General features: G+C 38.1%; 1 protein-coding gene and 1 long non-coding RNA gene across 4 annotated transcripts; one reads left to right on the top strand and one right to left on the bottom strand.

Moving 5' to 3' along the window:
- Positions 1–734: 734 nt before the first annotated feature.
- On the top strand, positions 735–13437 carry LOC122061651 (acylamino-acid-releasing enzyme-like). Of its 3 annotated transcripts, XM_042625067.1 has the most exons (19): positions 754–888; positions 1724–1929; positions 2005–2180; positions 2286–2595; positions 2710–2931; positions 3026–3262; positions 3391–3465; positions 4037–4175; positions 5447–5598; positions 5688–5770; positions 5868–5992; positions 6107–6185; positions 9017–9194; positions 10440–10500; positions 10625–10747; positions 11694–11891; positions 12373–12441; positions 12978–13054; positions 13138–13437. In XM_042625067.1, the coding sequence occupies exons 3-19, from the start codon at positions 2030–2032 to the stop codon at positions 13199–13201; spliced, it is 2343 nt and encodes a 780-aa protein (XP_042481001.1). In that variant the 5' UTR covers positions 754–888; positions 1724–1929; positions 2005–2029; the 3' UTR covers positions 13202–13437. The 3 variants fall into 3 exon arrangements, with proteins under 3 accessions (XP_042481002.1, XP_042481000.1, XP_042481001.1); XM_042625066.1 differs by lacking the exon at positions 1724–1929 and having other exon boundaries at positions 736–888; XM_042625068.1 differs by lacking the exons at positions 1724–1929; positions 12978–13054; positions 13138–13437 and having other exon boundaries at positions 735–888; positions 12285–12407.
- Positions 13438–14183: 746 nt separating this feature from the next.
- Positions 14184–19471, bottom strand: LOC122061286. The gene is made up of 2 exons (XR_006134617.1): positions 15261–19471; positions 14184–15041 (listed from the first exon to the last, which is right to left on the bottom strand). It is a non-coding gene; the product is annotated as an uncharacterized LOC122061286 (long non-coding RNA).
- Positions 19472–19590: the final 119 nt, after the last annotated feature.

Genomic DNA, 19590 nt, shown 5'->3' with positions numbered 1-19590 from the left:
AAGAATTAATCAAATATATGTTGCATTTACAGATCCGAGAACAATCTCTTGTACATTTTCGTGAATGGTCTAAGTTGTTGAAATTCATGTTTTGTTGCAGAAATCATCTGGGGGACTAAGTTCAAGATCTGAACAACATGGGCTTTTATTCCCGAATCTTTCAATTCAACAAACTTGGCAATTTGAATAAAATTCGAAAAAAATAAATTTCTTCGAAATCGTTTCGGTGCTGGAACAATTCCAACATTGGCTGTGAGACTTGCTGCAATAGCGATCACCCTAAGAACCAAAGCATCTGATTCGTCTCTGCAATCGTCGGATTTTGTATCGCCACAATCCCTTGTAGCCGTGGAATTGATGATCCGGAGAAGTGGTCATGGTCGGAATCACGATCTGGACTCTGCCGTTTCCGACAATAAACCAACTGCGGTGTTGTAGGAACGTTTCATAGCTGGACTCTCCCTGTGACCCAAACTTTTGGAGCCTCCGTCAGTGTAACTTGCTAATGGCGGTGATGCCTCAGGCACACTGGCCGGAGAAGGGGCAGTAACACCGTGGAGCGGCGGTATTGGACAGGTTTTGTAAGACCTCGCCACATGAATGGATGAGATTTTTGATGTTTCATCTAACGGTTATAAATCCTGCTAGCATACTTTATTCTTAGGTATTATGTTAGTATACTTGTCCTTTTCCCAATACATAATAAAAATAAATAAATAAAAAAGGAAAATCCATCCATTGGCTTTTGCCTATGTGTAACGCCACAAAAATGATTAATTTGAGATGCCATCAGAATCGGATTGGCTCCTGCTTCCCATTTCCTTCTTCCATATCCCATCTCCGGCGGAGGTCTGCAAAGACGCCTCTCGTACCTTTACACTTCTCCTCGTAAGACCCTCTCTCTCTCTCTCTCTCTCTCTCTCATAGTCGTTACGTTAGCTGCCTGAATTTACGAGTGCTTCGATTATGCTTGTACTGGAATAAGCTACTTGATGTTTCTGTCCTCCTAATCTTCGACTGACATTGGACTTGTAGTAGTTGCTTTTAGTTTAGAATGATCAGACTTTAATGGGTTCTCCATATCTTAGCTCATAGAATTCTATTGAGGGACAATGGGTTCATAGATTTCTATCGAGTGACAGCACTAGATTAAATAAACTTTTGGGTTTTTGTTTATCTCTGTAAGTCGTTTATATTTGATCTCTGTTCTGTATTTCCAATTTATTTAAAGTAGACAATTTAGGTGCAGGGTTAAGAGGGAAAAGTGATAAGAACAAGGGAATTTACTTAAATAAAAAAAACCTGTAATCATGTTGTAGTTGTACAGGGATGCCAACTGCCAAGGATAGTGATGGGGAGAAAATGAGGACATGTCCAACTCCCTCAGTAGCCTTGTCAATAATTTATTTTGCTTCCATGTGCCCATGAGGTGGGCGCACATTGGAATGCTTTAGAGAATAGCTTAAACTTGAAGCTTCATTTGCACTGGTTTTTGTTCACTGTAAACACAGATTCATAGTTGTTAAGAACCTTCTCCACTTTGACATGGTTTTGAAAATATATTAATTTATAGTTTAATATGCGGTGCTGGTTTTCTCCTGTTATTATGTGTGGAGGGTTTTCATTGTGATCCATCCATTTGTTTCTTTTTTTCCCATCTTCGATTCTGCTTGTTTATTTTTTAATTTTTGTCCCCTGGTTCCTTTGTATTGATCTTTTGCAGGTTTTTAACTAAAGAGCTTTTATGTACACACAACATGTGACATGCATAAGATGCTTGGATTGAGATTTTGTATCTTTCTTTTAATCAGTTTGAGGAAAACTCATTATCAAAATACTGAATCACCTAAGTCACTCATGTCATAATTTGGCTCATACAGCTGGCTAATTTTCTCGACTGAACCCATCTTGTTCTGAAACTTATCAGAGGTTATTTATTCCTTTAGCCATCAAGTTTGCAGCTGGTCATGTTCTTTTGATTGATCTTTTCCATTCAATTTGCAGTAAGGAGTTGTCGACCTTGTTCACAATGGATGTTTCAAGAGCTGTGTCCCAAAATGAAATGCCATTGGCCTTAGATGCAAAATCCGAGGAAGAATATGCTTCCCAGGCTAAATTACTTCAAGAGTACGCCAATATATGTAGCATTGACAAGGCATGGACTTTTAAGTCTGATTGTGGTATGGCTGTTTCCCATTTTGAAAGTTGATGCCAAGCAGTCTTGCTTTTGTTCTTCTTTTCTTGTTTTTCCTAATATTACATGTATAATTTTTCCTGCACTGCAGGAAAGGGCTCCCAGGCAATGTTTCTTGTTAGCCAAGCAAATCTCTTGGCAAACAAAAGGAGGAAACACATGGTATCTGCTAATATTTCACAGGAAAGTAACAATTCTGTCAGCTTCCAGTGGACCCCATTTCCTGTTGAGATGACAGGTGTGTCTATAACCGTTCCATCACCATCAGGTTTGAAGCTTCTTGTAGTTCGGAATCAGGAAAATGGATCTCCCACCCAATTCGAGATATGGGACTCATCTCAGTTGCAGAAGGAAATACATGTCCCACAATCTGTTCATGGATCAATATATACAGATGGATGGTAACTTAATATGAAATTCATCAAACTTGATAATGTGGCTATGGGAAAAAATGTTTTCGGAATAGTAATATTTTCAGATGATCTAGCTGTTTAAAAGTTCTTGGTATGTTTTAGGTTTGAGGGTATCTCTTGGAACTCTGATGAAACCCAAATTGCTTATGTTGCTGAGGAGCGATCTTCCTCAAAGCCTATGTTTGATGGTTTTGGCTACAAGAAAGGAGGTTCTACAGATAAGGATTCTGGTAGCTGGAAAGGTCAAGGAGACTGGGATGAGGACTGGGGAGAAACCTATGCAGGGAAAAGGCAGCCAGCACTCTTTATCATAGATGTTAACAGGTCCACTTTCACTATGTTCCTCACTGCTTCCAATAGGATGAGGAGAATGCTGCATTGAATTTTAATACCTAATTTGAGCTTTCTGCATTTTCAGTGGTGATGTTCGTGCTGTTCAAGGAATTGAGAAGTCCTTGAGTGTTGGACAAGTAGTGTGGGTGCCATCAACCAGTGGTTTGCAACAATATTTGGTTTTTGTTGGATGGTCATCAGAAAGTGGTCCGCAGAAAGTTGCAAGAAAGCTTGGTATGAAATACTGTTACAATAGGCCATGCGCCTTGTATGCAGTTAGGTCTCCATTTCATGAAGCAGAAGCTGATGAAGTTACATTCAAGTGTGTTACTTGCCTACCATGTTTTATGTTATGTTACTTTGCACACATTCTTTGCTTTATGTTAAGATTAGATGCTGAGTATTCAAGCTTTTCTGTCTGTTAAGTTTGTATTCCTTATCATATTTCAGAGGTAATGAAAGCAAGAGCTCTGAGATGGTTAATCTAACTGGAGGTATAAGTAGTGCCTTCCTCCCACGGTTCAGGTATCTAGGTTCCAACATTGGGTAGTTTGTTCTTCTTTTCCATTCTGTATTTCTCTTCCTTTTCTCTAATACAATGAGTTTGTAATCCTCAATCATAGGCTCCTTGGCCATACAATGAAATTTCCAAAGCAAAATGCATTTATTGGACCGTAGAGTCTTTTCCATGAGCCCATTCTGAGAAGTTGATTTTGATTCATACTAAGAAACCATTCAGCCACACAGGTGAAATTGTTGTGTGGACAATAGCATATATGATGAGACTTTGAATATGCTCGATTCTATTTCAAAAATTTCTTTTGCTTCTTGTTATCAAACTGAAATATACACACATCCCATTTTATTGGTCATCTAAAGTCTACAGAGTGAAGATGCCAGCATGTTGCACTGGCAATGCCTGTGGATTGTCATACCTCAGGCTTCGAATCCAGTCCATCATGTATGCTTCTTAACTAGAACAACTGGTAAAAACCTCATTGGTTCGAAATTTGAACAACCGAAAGAAAATAAGAAAGCAAGAGAAAAAGAATTCTTAGAAGCTTTTGACTGAAAGAAGATAATTTTATCCTGACAGTCCAGATGGAAAGTCTCTAGTATTTTTTTCTGCAAAAAGTTCTGTGGATAGTGGAGCACACTGCGCGACAGAATCGCTTCACAGAATTGACTGGCCCACAGATGGAAAGCCATGCTCATCTGCAGTCATTGTTGATGTGGTAAGCTCTTTTTTTTTGCTAAAGTATTGATGTGATTGTTATGAAATCATCAAGCAGATCCTCAAAGAAAGTCCTTGTATAAACAAATTCATATAACTAGTGTAAAACAACAACATGATGTTTGGATTTTATTTCCATATTTGGGGCCAATTTTCCAAAATATTGAGGATAGAAATAATGCTTCAGGTTGATATCTTCACACTTTTAATCATAGTTTTTAAAATTGGACCAGGCTTGAGCTGGAAAGGGTGTGGTACCCTCTCTGTCCAGTTTTGACTGGTCAACTAAGGCTTGGGGGTGGGGGGAACATTAAAATAGTGAGAAGTAAATATAACAAGAAAACCAATGATATTTCTTATTGTTACAGAAGGGAATTCTGTGGCTGATATTCTTGCAAAGAAGGGAGCCTTTCTTTTGTCATCAAAATTTTGGCCGGCTCATCCTTCTATTATTTCTCATGAAATTAGTTGGGACTTTAATGATAGGCCACATTATCGTTTTGATCCTTGATTATCATTTATATATTGACTTTGCCTGTGGGTTCTGCTGATGGCAATGCCAAAGGCGAAATTTGAGATTATATTTTGTCATCTGGGAATGCCTAGTGTTAATCTTGTATATTCCACATTCCTTTTTCTTTAATATATACTTTTGCAGATAAAAAGAAAAGCACCAAACATCAGAGGTGCATGCTCATTGTTTCATTATTTAAGCAAGATGTATAAGTTCGATTCCACATAAGAGAATCCTTGATATAAAATTTTATTTAAGAAAACCAGAGAAACAACCCAGCTGGTTTTCCAAAACTACCCAGTTTTCAGAGAACCGTCTGGTTTGATTCAGGTTTCTGGCAACGGCGGTCGCATGTAGGCATGTACATTGGACAGACTGGACCGAAAAGAGTGTGGTTCCAGTTCTGACTGTTGCAACTGCTGGTCTGGTCCAATTTTGAAAATTATGCTTTTAATCATTAAATTTATACGTAAAATAATCTATACATTTTCTTCTGTTGGGTGTTCAAAGATGACTCTCTGGATTTCCAACTACCACCATAGTTGTCAAGGCATCGCCTAGGCGACCACGTTGGCGTCCAGGCGCCTTGACAACTAGTTTCACCTTGGTTACCTAGGCTGGCACCATCGTCACCTTGCTTCTGTGCCCTGTCCAACGCCTTGGGTCACCTAGATGCCCTGACAACTATGACCCCAACACAGAATTAGCTGTAATTAGTTTGCATTTGTTGATGTCCTCATCCTGTCGTATATTTGCAGGTCCCTGTAGTGATGTCTGCTGAGGATGGTTGCTTCCCTGGGCTTTATAGTTCAAGTTTCCTTGCTAAACCTTGGCTTTCTGATGGATCTACAATGATTTTGTCTTCTGCCTGGCGAAGCATTAAAGTGATACTTTCGATAAATGTGCTGAGGTAACAGGTTACTTCTATTTCATCTACTTTATGAGAATTTTAATCTTTTCCATGTGATTAAATTGGAGATGCACATTTCTTATATACAGTGGTGAAGTATTGCGCATTAGCCCCAGTGACTCGAGTCATTCGTGGACCGTTCTTGCGCTGGACGGGGACAATATTCTTGCCGGTAATTAATCGTTGACCTCTAACATTGTTTTTTAAACCTTTTTTCTGAAGCATGTAACACACAAAAAAGACTTCATGTTTTTGCTTCTTATTTGAAGTGTCTAGCAGTCCCATAGACCCTCCTCAAATCAAGTATGGAAGTCTTACAAAGAAGAAAGCACATGCAAGTGGTACATGGGTTTGGATGAATGTCTCAAGCCCCCTATTTAGATACTCTGAGAAGGTTGAGAATTTGAGTTTTTATTTCTTATGGGATTTTCGTTCATTTTGAAGTTAATATTGTCATGCTTATATTTAATATAACATAAGCCATATCCATCACTGCTATTTGCCACAGATTTTATCTTTGCTATCATCCCTTCAGTTCAGTATAATGCAGATTCCTGTTAGGGATGCATCCAACAACCTTAGTGGAGGTAATTTATTGTTGTTTACATCGAGATTCATAGTAAACTTGATCTTTCCTTACTTTATATCTTATTGACTGCGGTGTTCAACTGTGGATGACTCAATGAACAATGAGGAATTCCAAACAGGCAATTTTATTTACTGCAAAGCTCTCTGTAAACAAAATAGGGAATTCATTTGGGTTTTGGCAGAGTGAAGGAGATGAAACTACCAATTTTAGACAGATTGTTATAAAGTTTTTCTTGGGAACTTAAAGCTTATAGAAATTAATTGATTTTGAACGGGTATGGGTTTCAACTAAATGGCTGGGACTCATTTCTTGCAGTTGAGGCTGCTTTATTTCTGTCGTTTGGAATTTGTTAGTCATCCTGTTGTTCCTATCCAACCATTAGATTTGACATCGGACTCAAGAGCTACTTTGTATTCAGGGTGAACCTTTGTTAGTTTGTGATTTTCTATTGGTTCTGATTTCTCTAAATTTTTCTTTAGCGATAGCAGCCTTATTTTTTTGTCTTACTCCTTTCTTTCGTTATTCATGGATTTTGGGTTCTAGATGGGTTCTAGACATCATGAAGTTGTTGATGTCTCTTATCTCACTGGATACATTGAGCGATGTACCTCTCTGCAAAGACTGATAGGAAGATTTGATTTTGATCTGATTGTATTTTTTATACCTGAGACCCATTCTAAGTATCTTTATGATGATTTCAATGTACCATATCTTTATCTTTATTTAGTCTGGAAATCCTAGACCTCTTAAGTCAAGGCTTTTGGTTGGGAGGTTTTGTACAAGAAGTCAAAATGAGCAGTATGCTTCAGAGAGGCAAAATTTTTGGAGGTGACCTCCATCCATTTGCTACGTTTGCATGCTAATTAGAATATGTTAATCCTCTGGTTGCCTAAATAGTTTTTCTGTAACAATTTTGAGCCATATCTTGCTGCTTTTTTATGCGTAATGGGTCTTCGTTCGAGTTATCTTAGATATCATTTGTTCTTTTTTTTTTTCCAGAGCTTTTCGTGATTGTCTTTATGTCCATACATTGAGGTTCCATTGTCCCATTAGTAAAAGGTATCGTCATAGAATAGGTTTAGAAAAGAGTTGAAGAGAGAGATTCATAGAAAGGTCGGAAAAGAGAGCTATAATCCACCCTACTTATGACCCCTCAAATATATAGATTTATTAAATCATCCAAATTACTTAAAAGGTTTTTGGTTACAAACAGAATCTATAACCGGACTTTTGTGTCCTCTGTACAATGATGTGGCAATATATTAGGATGGCTAATAATATGACTTCGCAATTGGAGAGAGAGCTCCTCACTGTGAGACCAAATGAGAGGGGGAAGGCGAGCTGGAGAGGAGAAAGATGCAGTGGTGCAGGAGAGAGAGCTGAAGGTTAGACTATGTTGCTTTCCAACAGTAGGTCATAGAACAGTGCTGGAAAACTAACAGAATATAAGAGAACTTAACTGTTTGAAATAAGTAAACGCAAAGAAGAAGATTAGAGATCACCTAGAAGATGGCCATGGTGAGAACTCTAGCTGCTGGAATATTGCTGGAAAAGTGACTGACGAAGAAAACACAATAGAGAAAAGAAAGGAGGAGGTTTGACCAATAGGTTTAACCACCTACATGCGGTTGGGCTTCTCCACCCTCCCTCCAAGGCTTCACCACCTTGGTTGCCACTTGCTTCACCACAAGGGCTGTGACTGATTCACCACAGTGCACACATTCACACAGAGCAAAGTTTTCTCAAACATCAAAATTGTGGGCTTGTGTGTGCTTTGCTTTCTATTTATAATAGCCAATGAACTGATTACATTGCAAGAATAGAAACATTCTTTGCTACTTGGCTCCCAAGCAAGCACTAAAAAGGAATCCTTAACTATTAGAAGGAAAATAGAAACTAGGACGGAATCCTTCTAGAGGATCCATTGCTATTACATGCAAATAGAAAGTAATAAATTGTAAACTTCTACTTAATATCTATCGTAACCACTAAATAACTCATTACATGGATTTAGAAACTAAGAAAATAGAAACTAACTACTTAATCCCATATAGGCTTTAAATCCCTAATATTTGGGCTTATAGATGTTCGCTACCGTTTCACCTAAAAGCTCGAACTGTTAGGGAAGAGCAGCGTAATTGTATACATCAACACCCCCAAACTTGGACCTTTGCACTTGACACAACGCATCCCACACATGACACTGAGGGGGAATAAGTGTCTAGAAAACCCTGTTGCACTTCCCAGGAGTCAAACACTCGACCTCCCTGCTTTGATTCCATGTTTGGTACCTTTTCACCTAAAACTTCGAACTGTTAGGGAAGGGCAATGTAAATGTATACATCAACAATAGAAGAGGCACGTTACAATATAAAACCCAAAAATTACTAAGTCCATGACCCATATAATCAATTAGGAACTTAAATTTGGGCCTAACTTATTGAACCATGGGTTCAACTTGAACTAAAAACCCGATCCAGCCCCATATCCGGAAATTCTTCTTCCATGGTATATGATATGCATCATTTTCAGTCAATGCTTTACTATATCTGGTATCATAGGAAGATATTTCTTATTCATAACACAGAGTTTAGCACTGGACCCTTTCCTAGTTGCCTAATCATCAAATGCCAGTGTGCCACATGCTGTCCCAAATGCAGGTCATGACAAAAATCTTCTCTTTCTATTTGGTTGTTTCATGTCTTGCACCTTGAGAAGTTGTGTGTTTCTTTTTTATTTTTTTATTTTTTTGGGGTGAGGAAGTCAGGTTTTATAGTGACTATGACATGTTTCAACCAATGATAGCCTGAATATGTTGATTTGTTTCAGGTTCCAGTAAACCTTTTGAAGCTATATTTGTATCTTCAAGCTGTCAGAAGGATGGCGTATGTAATCCACTAATTGTAATGCTTCATGGTGGACCACATGCTGTCTCTTTGTCAATATTTTCAAAATCTCTTGCATTTCTATCTTCAATTGGTTACAGCTCGCTGATAGTAAATTATAGGTGAGACAAAAGTGTCAATTTTTTTTCCCCCCTTCTTTCCTGCCTTCTGTGAAGTAGGAACTAAATTCACTAGATTGAATACACATTGTATCTAGCTATTCTTACTCTATACTAGCCTTATTAAATATTTAAATTATTCCATTCCTTCATCCATCAATTCTTTTGATTCCTTTGATTTTACTATTGCTTACTGAAATGTGTTCAAAGTGTCAAAGAGCATGGCTTCTCGCTTTGTCTGTTTTATAGAAATTGATGTGTCTGGTTATTCCTCCACCCCCCCCCCCCCCACCCCCCAAAAAAAAAAAAGAAAAGAAATTAACAGTTAACCCTTTATTTCTTCTTTTTATTGTCTTACAGTTCAGTTAAGATTTAAGAACTCTTTAGAGTGTGGAATGAAGATGTTTCAAATGAATGAACTAGAAAAGTTTCAGCGAGATACAGTTGACGGTGACTAATTCTCATACTTGCTGAAGGATTAATGAGCATAAATTGTCCTTCATTTTGTGAGTTCCATGCAGTTAATGTTCGTGTAACAACGAAAAGAATCAATATTAAAAACCACACAGATATTTTCGATATTGATGGCTCAACTTTCAAAGACCATCTAAGTGATGGGCTTGGTTATTGGTGAGCCCTCAATTCATTTTCTGTGTCAAGTAATTGCAAGGTTAATTGAAAGTACCACCTAAATAATCTTTTATTTGAACCTCCATTAATATGTCAGGGAGCTGGAAGCTTTCAAAGTATCAACGCACTCTTGCAATAAGTTTACAGGTCCTATTTATAGAACATAAGGTTGATTAACAAAAGGTCTTCATCCAATAGATGTTGAGTAAAGACTTTTTTTTTGGGAGGGAGGGGTGGTCAGGGGAGATGATGCATTCCACTGCCAATAATTTATTCTAGACAATGTAAGATGTGGTAGGGGATTTTTTTTTGGAGAGAGATATGCACTCCACTCCCAATGATATCATACTAGATATAGCAAGTTTTGGGATTTCCAGTTTAGGAGACTTCTTATGATTACTCATCTTCTAATTTCTGAATGATTGACATTTCTTTTCAGGGCAAGTGTTTTCTGTCCGTGAGAGGCCCCTGTGCCCACACACAGGGGTGTGCGACCCCTGGCAGAGGCACGGCGATCATTGCATGCCTCTGTGTGTATGGTGCAGGGGCCTCTCATGGACATAAGACTTTGTCCCTTCTTTTTATTTGGCAATTTCTAATCTAAGTGACATGTTTCAGAGGTTCACTGGGGTTCGGAGAGGAGGCATTACAATCTCTTCCCGGGAAAGTTGGGTCCCAGGTGTTCTATCTGCTTAGGTCTTCAAATTTGTTTTATAATTTTCATGAATTTGCAGTTATAGTAGTTCAACACTATTGTTCTTGTATTCCATATGAACCATGATCTTTTATGTGGACATATGCAGGATGTTGATGATGTTCTAACAGCTATAGATCATGTAGTTGACATGGGACTAGCTGATCGATCTAAAATAGCTGTGCTTGGAGGTTCACATGGTGGTTTTTTGACAACCCACTTAATTGGCCAGGTATAGTAGTGTTGCTTGAGTTCCACTGTTGTCATGCTTTTTATTATGCAAAATCCTCTCTAACATTGGTGGGTGTTGCTGCTCCTGCTCTGCATGTGTGGGGACTGGGGATGGATTGATCAATTTGATAGGTGATCCATTTGGCAAATGCCAGATCAGGTCTCAGTTCTGGTTCAGTTTCATGTGGTGAAGCTGTGGCATGGTTAATTTGGCTCCTGTCATGCCAGTGACTTCCATTGAGGACCTTAAGCTGTGGCATGGTTAATTTGTCCACGTCATACTGCCTTGGCCTGTTGATGGTCTCTCTTGCTCCTCCAGGCTTTGCCAAGTTGTGTCAGTTTTGGATTAAAGTTTGATTAGTCGGGTTGCATTTTCCAGAAACTCTCACTGAACTGACCTGTTACCATTCCTATGCATGTTCTCTATGATTAAATCCTTTGTTACTCTGTAAGAATGGAATTCGATTGTACTCTAAATGAATAGAATTTTGGATCTTTGTTTACATTTTTATATCCAGACGTTCTCTACTCTATGACATGCTATTTCGACCTTGGTTATTTGATTTGTGGGTTCAGAGTTAGCCGGTTCAATAAGAGTTCAATGCTCCCTCTTTGTTTGATATATTTTTACTGTCATCTTTGCCTATGTAATTATACTCAATTGTGAATGTTCTCTCTCTCTCTCTCTCTCTCTCTCTCTCTCTCTCTCTATATATATATATATATATATATATGAGAGAAATTTTGCTGTCCACTAGAGGACCCTGTGCCACAGACACAGGGGCATGCAATGACCACCGTGCCCCTCTGGGGGCATGTGCCCGTGTCTAGGCGCAGGGGCCTCTCGCAGACAGAAAACATTTGCCCTATATATATAGATAGACCATCCTACTTCTCAATATTTGAGGACTTACTCTGAATCCATCTTGATTTTCTATTTGCTGCAGGAACCAGATCGGTTTGTTGCAGCAGCTGTGAGGAATCCTGTTTGTAACCTTGCATTGATGATGGGTACAACTGATATTCCTGACTGGTGTTATGTAGGGACCTATGGTAGTGAAGGAAAAACCCATTATACAGAGGCACCTTCAGTTGAACACCTGAATCTTTTCTACAACAAATCTCCTATTTCACACATCTCGAAGGTATGCTTTATGAGATCCCAAGATTTATTCGAGTCAATATTATATTTGAAAGATAAACTGACCCATTAAGTTGGGGTAAGGTTTTGGATGATGTTGTATTATATTTGAAAGATAGGTTTTAAATTTCAATTGGGTTCATACAGTAAGATCATGTAAGAACATCTTATGAAGATTATTTGCAATAAGGAAGGAGAAAGCATGATAGTGGTTTAAAACAGATATGAACAGGGGGAAATTTTTCATAGTTTAAATTGCAATACTTCTTTTATCCGTTTAACTTTGCTTTTTTATTTTGATTTTTTGAAGAGAACACATTGATATTCCTCTACTCTTCTGAAATTTTGTATCAGAAATTGGATTAAGGCTTTTTATTCCTTGTCTTACAAGCAACAGCATACTATTTCTGGGAAAACTCAGATTGCTTGAGAAGGATCTCGAGGTAGAATGACTGATTGACCTCTACAAATTTGATGGTATTTAGGTCAAAACTCCAACAATTTTTCTTTTGGGTGCCCAGGATCTTCGAGTTCCCGTTTCCAATGGGTTGCAAGTAAGATCTCTCTCTCTCTCTCCCCCTCCCCCTCCCCCTCCCCCTCCCCCTCCCCCTATAGCTGAAGAAATATGCCTGCTTAATATGTTCAAATCAAAATATTACTTAGTCAAGTCAAGATTTTATGTCCATTTTAAGGCATGCATCATATTCAAAATGGGGAAAAAAAAAAATTCTATAGCACCTGTGATTAAGATAAAAAATTTGACAGCGACATTATTCTGTCAAATGGACTCGACAAGGAGAGAGAGGGCTCTGTAGCGTACTGTGTTAAAACCATGTAAACTGCTGGCTCTGTCCATTAACTGTTGAATTGGATTCCCCCACACCACCCCCCACCCCAACCAAAAAAAAATCTTAGATTCGATAGTCTTGTCCTTAATATTGTCAATCCAACAGCTTCTTAACAGCATTTGCTGCCTTATTGTAGACATTTCCATCCTGTTCCCTTCAATAACTTTCACACTATCAATCTTAATGCTTACATTTGTTGTTTTGATTTAATATATGATATGATTGTTTTCATGTTTGTGTAGTATGCTAGGGCATTGAAGGAGAAAGGAGTTGAGGTCAAAGTTATTGTGTTTCCTAACGATGTTCATGCAATTGAACGGTAAAATGATAGTGCATTTGTTCATGCTAATTTTAAACTAGTTAATTTACCATGCCAGACTGACGAGTGCATCTTTCTTCCAGACCGCAATCTGACTTTGAAAGCTTACTTAACATTGGAGTGTGGTTCAAGAAGTATTGTGTATAAGCCGGCATTTCGTTGACAATATGACTCTTGGGATTACACCTTGATTGGAATATCATGATTGGAAGTACTATTTAAGGGCATTTGAAATCAACTTCCATATTTTTATCAACACTTCGATATTGCTCTTTTGCTTTTGGATGAGAACGTTTCTTTGGGTCCTTTGAAGTTTATGTTAAAATGTCAAGATTGACACAGGAATGATCCTTTTATCTATTTTTGGCCATAGTATTGTTCCATGCTTGAGTAGTTTTGTTACGATTCAATATCAGCTTATGGGCGTTGATCCCACATCGGTTTCCTATGGGAATTGATATGGGTTGATATGGGCTTGGGTCTTCTCTACTTGTAAGCCAGTTAATAGGGTTGAGTTCTTCTAGGACAGTAAATCTTGTTTTCATCCTTTACAATCTATAGGGTGGCATAAGGATTTTTTTTTTTTTTTTCATTTTATAATTTCGGATACATTAAAATGTACATGAGCATGGTTCCTATTCGCCCATGGTAGGACCGTAGCAGTCTTTTCGGCTAGGCATTTTAAATGCCATCTACTTCTATGTGAGACAGACCAGAACAAAATTTTATGGATTTGAAAATTCAGGACCATAGCAGAAGGCATAGTAGTGGTTGGAGTAATGGTTATACATGGGATGGAAGCATATTTGGTTGAACTAGGATCTAAAATTTGACAAGTGATTGATCTGAACCACGAACGCTCTCTATATAATAGTCAAAATAACCACCTCAATTGTGCACAAGGCCAAAAAAATAGTGGAGCTACCATGGGCGTGTTGGAACCATTCCCTCAAACTGAATCTCCAAATAAATTTTAAGAGACGAAATGCTCTAGTATTTTCAAAATTTAAATGAGATTGTGGTGCTAGAGCACTGGGACTTGATGTAGTGGAAGAAGTGACAAGATTGGAGAAAATAAAAATATGCAACAAGGGAAGAGAGACGGTAGTCAAAGACTCTTGAAACCATGTCAGTAGCAGCACAAGAATGGCATGAGTTTATCTTAAGTCCCTTTATAGGATTGCATTAATAAAGTTTGTTAGAACAGATGGCAAGGACCTTACATGATAACAAAAGATAATGTTGGGAATAGTTCCACATCAGTTTACTGGGACCTTGGAGTTGAGACTATACACTTGGAAGGTAACTCCACCCATGAGCTTAAGCATTTAAGCTGAAAACTTCCAACAGATATGAGATCAACATGAGTTTAAAAATAAGAGTTTATCTTCATCAGCACAAGCTCCCTGTGGTGGAGATGCAAAATTTTCTTCCTCTTGACTGTCCAGTAATGATGTACACTACAGTTTTCCAATATAATGGACAGAGAAGAAAGGACCATTCCAGTATGCACTTGAATATTGCATAGATTTATGTACAGATGAATTGCAGAGCTCTTCTTGCAGCTGAAGGAGCTGTGCATTTGGGCAACAATTGTGGGATTCAGTACCAGCATTGCCTTCCATGATTATCAACCAAGCGAGAATGGTCAACCCTATTGCTTAAGAGGCTGTAATCATTATTGACCAAATCATTGATACAAATAATATCCAAATACCCTATCTTTTCTCTATATAACCTCCGCAAGGAGAAGAGGCTCATAAGAAGATCAAAGAAAGAAATTCTTCTTCCTCCATAAAGAATTCTACTAACAATTCCGAATCTCAATAGAGTGAAGCTGCTTCATGATGTCAACTTCTGTATCAGAAGTTAATCATATCTGGGTGTATCTATCCATGCATATGCCATAAGCAAAATGAATGCATAGAGGTTGGTACCTTCCAGTAGTCGTAGTAGTAGTAGTTGTTGCTGTTATATCTTCCAGCCTCTGCTCAACAGAACAAACTTTTAGAAAGAAGCCAAGAAATCCTATACTTGTGGAGACAAGCCCTTCCAAAGCTAAACCAAGAGTATGGAATAAAAACTATTTATGCTAACATAAATAAATCAAAAATGGAAAAGATAAGAAGAAAATCCTACGAGATGAAGAACTAACAAATGTCTGAGAATTCAGATCACATTAACATATTCCTCAGATCGGGCTTACATTTTGAATATTGACTCCTGATACTCATGAAACACACCAATAGCGGTCCAATTTGAATACTCATATATTGGCCATAATTTATTCCATTTTCCAGGACCTATCAATCAACAAGCCACACATGAAAAGATGGTATAAAAAATAGGGAAAAATACAAGATTACTTAAAATTGAGCCAACAGAAATCCTATCCGAATACAAAAAATAAAAGGCAGTTTTATTATTGTGGAATACCAGCCGCATGTTCTGGAACTTCCAGTTCCAATCGGAGCATATAGATTCGTAAATGGATTTGTATATATAGCTGTTCACCAATCCGCCCCTGATAGACCAGCTGTTGCATATGCTAGCTACTCCTTCCTGTCTTGAGCAACAAGGGCATATCACAAGCCAGAGATGCAGGGTGATACGATAGGGTAATATCCCGAGGTAGGCCTCAACACCCACCACCCTGACCAAATGAATCCGTTTCATCTGCTTATGTGGTTCACTTAACCTTAAGCAGCCGTAGCGCTATACTTTCAATGCTTTCAAGATTGAATCAAATCAATCTCCAAAGCATTGTTGTCAATTGGTTTGGTTCGATCTCGTACACCAGGCACCCCCTCCAAAGCCCAATTAGACTGAACTTCTGAAAGACAGGAAGCTCCCGAAATGGTTTTCCCACCTCAAAGACAAAACTATTCACAAATGTTTTAGTTTATCAAAGTACCCACCTAATCTTTCCTTTAACCAAATTACTAAGACAAAGTTGGGTATTACAAAACTACCCAAAACAATGCTCCTCCCTCTCCCACATACATTTTTTTTGTTTGACATTTTTGTCCTTCACTTTCCTCTTCATCTCCTCCATGCACCACCTGTGCAACTTCCCCTTCCCTGTACACCTCACCTCTTCAAGATGTGCTTCAAGACAGGAATCTTTCCGGTTTAATTCCTCTCTATTGCAACTGTTAGAAGCTTATCAGTTCCAAGTGCAAAGGCTCCTGAAACAGCAGACAAAGATTCTGTTGCAAAAGCTATCTCAAATATACAGCTTTGGCTCTAGCTTCCTTAAGTAAGCAGAGGCAGGTAATGTGAATTTGTGCAAGGCATTGAGCATAATTCAATGAGCTTATTGTGGATGGGAAGTTCAGATAATGACTGCCTGGCATGAAACCTGGCAGTTTTGCTAAAGCTTGGACAACATTACCAACAATAGCAGAAGTAGCAGAAGCCACAGCAGAGGGATCCCCATCTTGAGCCGTACTACCGTGCTGCCTAATGCAGTGCATTAGTCCCAGAAAAATCTATTGAGCACTTGATATCCATCATCTCATTTCTCCATGGTAAGACTTTTTGGAGTACCCACTGCATATAGTTTCCTTTCCTTGCCAGGAATAGGGCACAACTTCCTCAACATGTCTTTGCACAACCTCTTTCATGCTAGGGCTTGATCGGGATAACCTAATCTTTTGGCGGAAGAAATCATCAAGAGCTTCCCAGCTGCTGGAAGTAGTGAAATTCCAAATTCACCATCAACTGGGCCAGTAGATTCAAGTTCAGCAAGAATGGGTTTGATCATATGTTACCTTATTATCCTCGGTTCCATTACATTGGGACCCCATTTCCACAATGAGATCCACAAAGTAGTAATCACCTTCTGAGATAAGCTTCAATAGGTTGCATCTGAAGCACATTGTTCTGTGTTTTTCGATAATCATTAAAGTAGAATTGTGATTGAGAACCTAATCTGTGAGGCGCTGGAAGCAGATGAACGGAATTACGTCAGATATTTGTTTAGATATCTTTCATTGCTTAAATAAGTGTATCATGCGATATATCTTTCATTGCTTAAATAAGTGTCATCATGCGATTCCTGGCCTGGATAGTCTCATAACACAATTTCTTGAAGATATTATAAATTCAGCAAGAAAATCTAGAGGGGAAACAGGTAAAATGATTACCACTCCATCTGAGAACAAAGATCTAAGAAGATGATTTTAGGTACTGGTAAATCATTGATCCGATGAAAACATTCCCCCAGCAATTCGCATCCAAATTGTTTCGTTCTTTTTGTTCCTATGAGAAGCATCCAATTTGTTTTGTTTTCTTTTCCCGTCTTCTCATTGTCCTTAGCTGAAAAGAAAGAGGGCTTCTTCATCACTGTAAATAGATGGCATAACGTTAGAAACTGCTTGAAGAAATGAAACAACAGTTACCATAGGGAAACAAGTCATTATGTTAGATAAATAGAGCTGAAAATAACAAAAAAGTTATATTTGTCAAGATGATGGAGTGAAAGGTCAAAAAATGTTCCAAGCCTAGAAATGGAGTCCATCATCTTGTTTTCAGGTGTGGAGAAAACTCTAGATAAGACTATGTAGCCATCATAGGAGATTGGATATAAGTGCCAGGGTTAACAGAGGTAGCATCAGATAGGGTATTGAGAAATCAAGCTCTGATTGTTTAGGACTAATTTGTGCCTATACTATATTCTTCCCTTACTTGAGCACTTGTTGGACCAAGTAAATCTACAGTCCTCGTGTGAGATCAACCAGCTCTGCAGAATCTACACAATTTTTTTCACACCACCTCTTCAACAAGAAAAACCTAGTTGAAGTTTCCCAAGGTTTCCCAGTGGTCAGGCCAAAGACTAGATAAGTTGGTAAAGAAGAAGAGTCTAAGGCTTCATGCTTCCAGAGGAATTGTTGGAGGCATATATAGCAGAAGCTGGAAGGAGGAAAACAGTAACTGATGAACTGGAAGGAGGAAAACTGTAACCGATGAGCTGGAAGGAGGAAAACTGTAACCGATGAAACAAACCGAGTACTGTCCTTACTAAGAAAGTTATTAACTGTGGTAATAAATGTATGAGAACCCGCGTATCTCATTGGATACATGATATCAATAATCAATGTCCTACTTCGATTATTGGTCTCTTACAATTCATCCCATTAAGATGAATTTTAGCTACGAACTTAAGCTCAACTACCCATAGAACTAAAAGTAAGTTTTACCTTCATACTGGAATCTTTGAAGATCTAGTAATAGAATGGAAATTAACAAAGTTCATATGCATAGACTCCTCCAAAACACCATCATGAATACTTTTGAAAAAAAAAAAAAATTACATCCCTTGAATATTATTTCTCCTGCTTTCTTCTCCATCTTCCTGCTGCTTCTTTCTACTTCTATACTCTTTGGAATTGGGGTTGCTCTCTGAATCAAGTTACTAGCTCAACTGTCTTCTAGTAAAAACTAAAATGGGTAAATTGCAAAGACTGGTAGCATTCTGTGGGGTATAGATCACTAAAACTCTCTCACTTGCCTTCTTTAGTTTTCATTTTATATCTTTCTCAATATGTTTACAACTACATTATTGTAACCCTTTTGCAAAATAACTAATTCTTCGTAGAGGGGCTATGGTGTCAAGAATAAAAATAAAGAAGGCAAGTAAGAGAGTTTTGGCTATTTACCCTCTCCACTGTTTAGGTTTTAATCTAATCTGGGATACAACCATGGTTAAGGTATCGGTATATATGCCGATATGTATTGGTATTGCCAGAGATTGATACCAATAAATATCAATACAATCGGTTGTACCGGTAAAAAATAACATACTTCCAATACCGCTACCAATACCTATAACCTTGGACGCAACTAGTTGTAACATTCACGGCTGACCGGGATCTATCTATAATCTTGCTTGGGAGCACGATTTCCCCTACATAGACAGTGATGTGTATCGGGCGATTGTTCTTCATCTTCCCAAGAAGCTGATCCTCATGGCAATTTACCCTTTGGACAGGGTTTTGGTAAGGAAACCGATCTGGAAAGTAGAAGAATAAGTAGCGAGGTGAAGTAGAAGGAGAAGAAAAAATCACGAAGAAAACAAAAATCCAATAACACAACAGGTTATTAATGGAACTCCTCATTTCCATCTACTTCTTCCCCCTTGAAAATGCACTCCTTTATATGCAATCTTCTTTAATGTTATTTTGAAATCCTTTGGTTATAACCTTCTTCTCTTATCTCCATTTTTCCTCATTCTAACCTCCTCTCTTTTGTGCTTCTTTATTTTCTGATTTCCAAATTGGATCCATGTAACCGACCCCATTTAGTTGGGATAAGGTTATGATTGTTGTTGTTGTCTAACTTAATTTTCCTCCCTTAAGTCTCATCAATCAAAACTATATCATTGACAAAAACCATAAAAATATGATGGGTATAGAGAATTCCATCCTACATGTATCAGGCCAAACTATAAACAATATTGGTTGTACAAAAAATGAATTAAATTTAAATATAGAAAGAGATATCAGGAATAACATCACAATTCCCCCAACCCCACC

The sequence above is a fragment of the Macadamia integrifolia genome, chromosome 14, assembly GCF_013358625.1.
Source record: "Macadamia integrifolia cultivar HAES 741 chromosome 14, SCU_Mint_v3, whole genome shotgun sequence".
NCBI lineage: Eukaryota > Viridiplantae > Streptophyta > Magnoliopsida > Proteales > Proteaceae > Macadamia > Macadamia integrifolia.
The sequence above is the reverse complement of the archived record's forward strand: the minus strand, read 5'-3'. Positions and strand labels throughout refer to the sequence as shown.

Bases quoted from the DNA above. Each gene is read 5' to 3' on its own strand.
- LOC122061651 (XM_042625066.1), top strand. From the start codon at position 752: ATGTGTAACGCCACAAAAATGATTAATTTGAGATGCCATCAGAATCGG. The intron at 3,466-4,036 runs GTATCTAGGTTC...TTATCCTGACAG, and splicing joins GCCTTCCTCCCACGGTTCAG to TCCAGATGGAAAGTCTCTAG. The intron at 4,176-5,446 runs GTAAGCTCTTTT...GTATATTTGCAG, and splicing joins CTGCAGTCATTGTTGATGTG to GTCCCTGTAGTGATGTCTGC.